The sequence below is a fragment of the Pteropus medius genome, unplaced genomic scaffold, assembly GCF_902729225.1.
Source record: "Pteropus medius unplaced genomic scaffold, Ma_sr-lr_union100, whole genome shotgun sequence".
In the NCBI taxonomy this organism is placed as follows: Eukaryota; Metazoa; Chordata; class Mammalia; order Chiroptera; family Pteropodidae; genus Pteropus; species Pteropus medius.
The window spans coordinates 2,021,151-2,028,902 of record NW_024350923.1 but is presented as its reverse complement, the minus strand read 5'-3'; the positions used below and the strand labels follow the sequence as shown (position 1 = coordinate 2,028,902).

General features: G+C 62.9%; 1 protein-coding gene across 1 annotated transcript in view; it reads right to left on the bottom strand.

Annotated features, from left to right (window-relative positions):
- Positions 1–3,528: 3,528 nt before the first annotated feature.
- LOC120584634 (actin-like protein 7A) overlaps positions 3,529–7,752 on the bottom strand; it is a 7,292-nt gene continuing 3,068 nt past the window's right edge. Inside the window, exons 3-5 of the mRNA XM_039840392.1 lie at positions 6,030–6,168; positions 4,280–4,408; positions 3,529–3,864 (exon numbers count right to left, since the gene is read on the bottom strand). Of these exons, the coding sequence (XP_039696326.1) occupies positions 3,529–3,864; positions 4,280–4,408; positions 6,030–6,168 (604 nt within the window). The remainder of the gene's footprint in view (positions 3,865–4,279; positions 4,409–6,029; positions 6,169–7,752) is intronic.

The following is a 7,752-nucleotide window of genomic DNA, read 5'->3' as shown; positions in this document are numbered from 1 at the left end:
AACTGTCCCCCAGGCCGTACGGTGGGCTCGCGCCCTTCCCAGGCGCCCTACGGGTGCCACGGCGGAGACGATGCGGAATTCCCTACGCCTCTCAGAAGCCACTGTCCTCACCACGGAAGAGACTCCTTTCCCACTTTCCATGCTCGGCAGAAATTCCGACACTTAGACTTCAGGGGACGTGCTGGTTTCATAGCAACGGAAACCAAAAGCCAACAGCTGTGTGTTAACTGTTTGCCAGACACGTCGTCCGGACGTGGCTTGGTCAAGCTGAGTCCTGGCCACCGACTGTGCCCAGGGCGGAAGGAGCGATGGGTGAGACGCGCGGCCTTGCTTTTGCTGTCCATGGCGACCCCCCCGAAGTATGTGACATCGGACCCCCCTTGTCCACACGAGAGACCAGGGGACAGGAATGTGAGGGAGCAGGTGGCAGGGCGCAGCGTGGACACGGGCTGCTGGAACAGGCTCCGTGGAGGTGCCTGGTGAGCAGGTGCTTCTCCTGCAATGTGGCGACACTGAGTCTATAAGGTTAAAGGGCCTTTTGGTGGCAGGACCCGAGAGTGTCACTCGGAGAAATGAGAGGCCGATACTGTCAGGTGCAGCTCCAAACCAGAGAAGGCTGCCAGGCAGGGCCACGGGGGTTGCACCTGGGGACAGGGTGACAGCAAGTTGGAGCAGTCGGCAACTCACGATGGCCGGCAGCGTGGGGCTTCTCAGACCCCTGTGGCTTGGCTTATTTGGATCATTTCTCAGGCTCTTGGGCATTAGGGCTGTCCCTGGTTGTCTGGTACCTGGCTCTGGGGTAATCAGGACAGGGGACACTGGCCCTCAGCGTGACCGGACAGTGAGAAAAACGGCTGAGGTGCGCACTTGATTGGATGCCCAAGAGGAGAACTGACCGGCTCCCAGCAAAGACCTCGACGCTGGGACACGCAGCATTTTAAAAAAGTGACATCACACACAGCCAGGCACACCATCGAGCGTGTCACTCACTAAGCGTGTTACTGAGAGTCACTCACTGAGCATGTTACTCCCTGAGCGTGTTATTCTCTGAGAGTGTTACTACATGTGTTCCTGAGTGTGTCACTACATGTTACTGAGTGCGTTACTCACTGAGTGTGTTACTATGTGTTACTCACTGAGCATTTTACGCACAGAGCATGTTACTGAGGGTGTTACCCACTGAGTGGGTTACTTACAAGCATGTTACTCACTGAGCGTGTTACTACGTGTGTTACTCACTGAGCGTGTTACTGAGCGTTACTCACTGAGCATGTTACTCAGTGAGCGTGTTACTCACTGAGTGTCTTGCCAGGGGGCAGCCATCTGTGGGGACTTGGGGACTTATCCAAAAGAAGGGAGAGCGTGCACGCACACGAGGACCGGCCCCGCCTGTTCACGAAGGCAGAGCCCCCTCAGCTCCCTGGCTGCAGCAAGGTCAGAGGTCACAGAGCCCGGCAGCGTCTTTGGGACTCCTGCAGGCACACCCCCACTTCACAGACGGGGAAACCGGGGCCCGGAAACAGGAACCAGCACGCGGTAGACACTAAGCACCGTGACGGGCGCTTTATGGCACTAACTCATTTCGTTTCCACGACGACCCTCAGGAGGGCACCTTGTCATCCTTCTGACGAGAAACCGAGACAACGAGAGGACCAGTCGCCCCCGAGGCCACGTGTGCTGGGGTGGCCGGCGCCGGCAGGTGCTCCCCGCCGTCCTCTCTCCTGGCACGTGGACCCCAGGCCCTCTTACGATACAGACATGGCCAGGAGGACACGAGCCCGCGCTGCTCAGCCTGCTCCAGGGGGCAGCGCTGGGAGCCGGCCGCTGGGGGGTGCTCCACCGACGGCTCGCTACGGGGCCCTTACTCTCCGAGAGGTGGCGTTCCTGGAGCCCCGGTGAGGCGGGGTCCCCGCTGCTGGCTGCCTTCCGTGCCTGCTGAAGCGTCACCTGTCTCCGCCACCCTCTGCCCTGGGCTGTAGCCACAGGCCCCTTCCCCTGGGAGACCCACTGTTTCTGCCCACGGGCCCCCCAGAAGGGTCCGAGGGACTGGGGCCAGGGAGCTGGAGCGCTGATGTGGCCAGCCCTCCCTGGTGGCCCTTCCTGGCGACAGTCCTCTCTCAGTGCTCAGAACCACCGTTGCTGTTCCGGCTTTGGGGGTACCGGCCCCCCGTTCCTAGCCCGGAGCTCTGCAGTGTCCTGTGTTTCTTTCTGAAGCGCATGCTCGCCTCTGTGTGCGATCTCTTCAGTGAACCCTCACGGAAGCCGCCACGCGAGTGAGCCGCTGGGACCTTGACACAGTTAGGTTCGCGTGCGTGTCGATGGCATGTGTCGCCTGGACCGGGCCGTGGGAGCGGGCGCCAGACATTCGGACGGTCGCTCTTCTGGGTGTGTCTGTGAGGGGGTTTCTGGACGGGGTTACCGAGTAGGCGACACCGAAAGAAGCAGACGGCCCTCTGCAGGGTGGGTGGGCCTCGTTCCATCAGTCGAAGGCCTGGAGAGCACCAAAGGCCTGACCCTCCTCCGACAAGAAAAGAGATGACCTTTGAACCGGGACATCGGCCTCCTGCCTTTGGCCTGGGCCTTACACCCTCGGCTCTCCTGGGGGCTCCAGCCTCTGTGATCACATGAGCCAATTCCCTGTCACCAATCTCCATCTCTGTGTCACCGACATTCCGTTTCTCCACAGGACCCTGAGACAGCCGGGGTGCCCCTTCCCTTGGGGTGAGGGACATCTGTCTCTCTCATCTTTCCCCAGCTCACTGGGCACTTGGTGCTCTCGAAGCAGGGACTGCGGTTCCCAGGCTGCGGGCTCTGGCTCCTCACGGAGCATGGCGATGGCCCACGTCTGCGACGGCCCGTCCACGCGGGGAGGCGCGTCGGCCCCCGCGGCTTGGTTTTAAGCGAGGCGGCAGCTCCTGCCTGCGCTGACATGTGGCGCTGATGCGTGAGGCTCCTCCAGGAGCAGGCGGCGCCGTGGGCCCTGGGCCTGCTCACGGGTCAGCGCTCACTGGGGAGGCACCGCTGGGCCTCGGGCACTCTGGGCCAGGTGGAGGAGCCTCGCCGCGTGCTTCGCTGGCTCATCGAAGCCCTCATTAGGCAAAGCCTGACGATGTAGCTGAAACACAGGCGGCCAGCGGCAGCCCCTGCAGCCCCAGCCCGCTGGACCCCACTCCGGCCCCGAGGAGAGCTCTGCCGTCTGGGGGCCGGGGGCCGGGGCGACCTTTCTTCACCGGTCTGCACCCTTCACGGGCTCCACCAGCCAGTGCCCCTGGCGCAATCCGATCGGCACACGCCACCAGCTCTTTCCTGGGTGGGCAGGCGTGGGAGGGGCAGGGGCGGCCTGGGGTGAGGTTAATGAGGGCATCCGGGGGCATTTAAGTCAGGGCTGGACATCCAGGCAGGACACAGCGCACGACAGGAGCCAGACCATGTGGATCCGGGCACGTCTGCCAGCCACTCACCCCGCCACCCCGCCACGGCCGGCACTTGCGGCTCCTGGACAGCCTCCCTGTGCAAAGGGGCGGGCAATCACCCAGAGAGCAGCTGGGAGGGTGTCTGGCGCCTCCCCGGCCCATGCCCCTTCACCCCAGCATGACCTCCTGGCGAGCCCTCTGGGGTCGCGGTCACTGCTGCCAAAATGCCAGAGGGGCCGGCCCTCCCTGGTGTCTTGATCTGCCCAGCAAGGAGAAGGTGGGGTCCCGAGGGAGCCCTCCCTGCGGCCTGCTCCCGCCCCGCCAGCCCCCCGGCTCTGACCTGCAACACCTTCTCTTTGTTGGACGCCGCGTTCAAAGGCGGGTCTGTGACCATCATGGGGTGCTGCTCCGGGGCGATGCGCAGCACTTGGTAGAAAGAGTGATGCCAGATCTGGGGGTGGGAGGGGCACGGTGAGGCGTGGACAGGGCTGTCCCCACCGCAGGGCGGCTTCCTCGGCGCAATCGCCGCCCGGGGCGGCAGCTCCACGGTGGAGCGAGGCTTTGCGCAAGCCACAGGTCGTGCACTTGGCCGTGAGCCTCGGAAGGGGGAGCATGGGCTGTCTAGAGGGCCTCAGGGTCTGGCTGGGGACTGTTCCCAAGTTAAGTGTCCAAAATGACGAAGGTAATAAGTGGCGGAGACGGTTCAGCCCCTGGCCTCTGAGTCAGAACCTCTGTGGTTGGCACGTCCCGCAGTGTCTGCAGGGACGAGAATCACCGTGGGAGCCCGAGGGACAAACCCCTTCCCACGCGCCGAGGCAGCGGGGAGCCCTGGGAGCAGCCCCCTCCCCCAAGGGAGCCACGGCCACCTTTTCCATGTTGTCCCAGCTGGTGACAGTGGCCCTAGAGATGGGACACAGCATGCTGAGTCTGTCTCGTCTGTTCTGAGCCTCGTCTCCGATGAACCAGTCTTGCTTCTCCGTCCCCACCAGTGGGTTCTGAAAAACACCGGCCCGGTCAGGGCGGTTCTGAGGAACGATGGTCCCCCACTCAGCTCCCTCTCTTGGAGCATCATGAGCCATGGTGGGGGCCGCAGTGTGTGGCCAGGGGACAGCTCCAGGTCACCATGCCCGACGCTATTTCGAAAGGCCACGGAGAGGTTTCAGAAATGACCGGCAAGGTAAGCGTGCTCCCGAGGGACCTCGCTGCTGGGACACTCATCTGGCCCACACAGCAGACGAGGACAGCGAGGGCAGCAACGGAGAAGGCGGTGGAGGGGCACCCGCGCCCCCGTCTGCCGTGGGACGCTGGCAGGGAAGGGCCGGCAGTTTCATTTCTGGTATTTCTAGGGAAAGGAACCCGGACAGATGAAAGCGTTCATTCTGTCATTCAGAGGGGATGCGCCACTCGGCCTGAGTGCCAATCTGCGTGCGCCAAAAAGCAGACACCAAAACGGGACTGCGGGTGCGAGGATGTCATCGGGGAGCGTGTGCGGTAGAGGGGACGCGGAGGGCGCCGGGCAGCCCGGGCGAGGCCTCGGGCCGTCGTGAGGCCGAGCCTGGGTGCGGGACAGGCGGCTGGCTGGGGCCCGGGACACGTGCGGGGTGAGGAAGCGCTGGCCAGGCCGCTGGGAGCTCTCAGAGGGGCCCCGCGCCTCCCAGAAGTGGGTCTGCCTGCGCGGGCATCCGTGCCGCGCGCGGTTGTTGGCCGAGTGTGCCCGTGGGCAGCGTGGCCTTGGTGTCACAGCGCCACGCCACAGGCCAGCTGGCGCAGGGGTGCTGTTCGACGCGGCAGCGGGGCGGCCAGGCCGGGGCGCGACAGTGGGGCCGTGCGAGGTCACAGCGTCACCCCGGCGCAGAGCGGCGAGTGCCGTGGGGCGTAGGGACCATTCTCCAGGTCGCCACAGCTCAGTGGCACACAGCGTTTCTATCTTAGGAATCTGTCTTTCAGGCAGAAGGGGTCTGGGCATGGGCTGAGGACCCCCACGTGTCCCCGGAGGCCGCTTGCCTTCCCTGAGCCTCCGCCCCCTTCTCCCTCAGGAGGGGACAGCGGTGTCCAGCCCCGCTCCTTCTGCAGTGCCCGTGGGGGTCACGACCTGGTGACATCGGGGGCCCCTTCAGGCAGAGCGCTTCCCGGGTCCCCACCCCGCCCTGCTGTCTCCGGTCCTGGAGGCTGATAGTCAGTTGGCGCCTAACCTTCACCTTAAAGGGAGAGAACGGCTTCTCAGTATCTACGCCGCTCTCCAAAGTGAGAAAAGCAACAAGTGGACAGCCGAGCAGCACCTGATTTTGTACAGCCCTCTGCTTTTCTGACTTAAGTGACCGGCCGGCTCGCATAAGTCTATGGTTCTCTAAGTGCGGCCCCCAGCTTTGGGGCGTCACCATCCTCTGAGAAGTAGTTAGAAATACAAACGCTTGGCCCCCTCCCAGACCCGCTGCAGCAGAGACTCTGAGGCGGACCGGCCGCTGCATCTCACCGAGCCCGGCCCGGTGGCTCCGATGCACCGTGTCTGGGCCGCCTCTGCTCTAAGGGTCTGCCTCGGCCTTGGGGAGGGGGGACGGGGCTGTCAGGCCACCTCCAGGCTGAGCAGCACCCAGGGGTGGACGCAACATCACTCACGTCGTGCCGAAGTTTCCCAAGGATGGTCGGGAACACGGCCAGGGGCGCTTCTGCCCCCGAGAAGCCCACCTTGCTGAAGCCGGAGCCGTAGTCACAGACGAGGGGCAGACTCATCGCGCTGTGCATGACCTGGACGGGGCTGCGGGAAACACAGCAGAATTAGCCGTGCCGTTTGCGAGGTACTCACCCTGGGGCAGGCGGCGCCAGGCATGGCCTCCGCTCTGAGCTCACGGGGCTCGCCGTGTGTCCCTCGCATGGCTACGCAGGTGGCTCCCCACTTCCCTGTCTTGAGGGTGAGCCCCCATCTGCACGCTGTGGGCAGTTTGCTGACATGGGGCTGCCCTGGAGAAGAGAGGTCCCGGGGTCAGACTTCGCTGTGACACCACCTCCACCCCCGTTCCTGTGGTCGCTTTGGTGGGGCCATCTGAAGCAGCCCCTTTGCCAGTCTTTGGGACAGGGCCTTTGGACCGGGGCTGGGAGGGGGCCCCAGTAGGAAACGGCGGTCGCAGCCAGGACCCCTTCTCCCCACGTCTGTCCCTGCTGGGGACACCGCCAGCCTCCTGCCCTGTGGGGGCCGGCCCACCTTCCACTCGCATCTAGGCAGCGGCTCCCATGTTTTTGCAAGTTTTAAAAATCAGTGGCCCACGACGTGAAGGAATCCACATTCTCTTTCGAATATGGTGTTTAACAAATCTTTGCCTTCACTTTAAAAGCGATTTTAGTTCTTTTTCAGATAAAGAAAGACTGCAGGTTCACGACAGAAAACAGAGAAAACTGTGAGGAAAAATAAGACGCTCCCCAGATCCCGCCAATCATAGATGGCCTTTGTCGGCGTGTGTGGAGGGGTGTCTGTGCGTCAGCCCCCACGTACGACACGGGGCCACTCTCTGCCAGGCAGGCGCGGGACAACCTGGCGGACGGCGAAGACGGGCAGCGACGTGTCCAGCACGTGCTCACATCGCACATCGAAAGCTACGTGAGCAGCTGTGCATCAGACTTCCCGCCGAGCATTAGAAACGTTCCCCGTCGTCCGTGTCACGCGAAACATTTTCTGTCACCGCAGGGCCCGCCGCGTCACGCTGCTGTGACTCCCTTACCCACGCCCCATTGTGGGACGCCGAGAGCCACTCGTTCCTTTTGGGTTTTGTAAATAAGCTTGTGAGGAACCTCCTTGTTCACCATCCTTCGTCCCGAATTCTGGGTTAGCTCGTTACACAGACACTCTTACGATGACCAGCGGGAAGACCAAGAATTTTTAAAGGCTCCGTGAACACGGAGACAACTTGCTGTCCAGAAACGTCGGCTGGTTTACAGCTGCCACGTCAGGGCACGTCTCCCACTGTGCTCCGCAATGTCCACGTGCCCCGGTGTCCGCGACGAGGCACGAGCTCCTCCAGGCCTCTCTACGGCACCCTGTGGCCACCCCTGGACACTCAGCTCACATCTTCTGAATCGCTTTGGGATCCAGGTCCGTCCTTTGAGGGGCACTTTGCAATCTCTGCTTTGGAGTTTTCGTGGGGGTCCTGTTTGCCTCTGTGCTGGTCGGGCATCTCCAGACTTGCATGGCTTCTCCAAGGCCGACTTTCCTGCCTCTTCCCTTCTCCGTCACAGGATGTGGGGGCGCTGGGCTGCCACAGTAAAGTCAGGTTCATGGGGCTTTGCAGTGCAGGAAGCGCGGGTATGAACTTGCTCACCTGTTCACGCCGAGGTGGGGAGCAGTGTG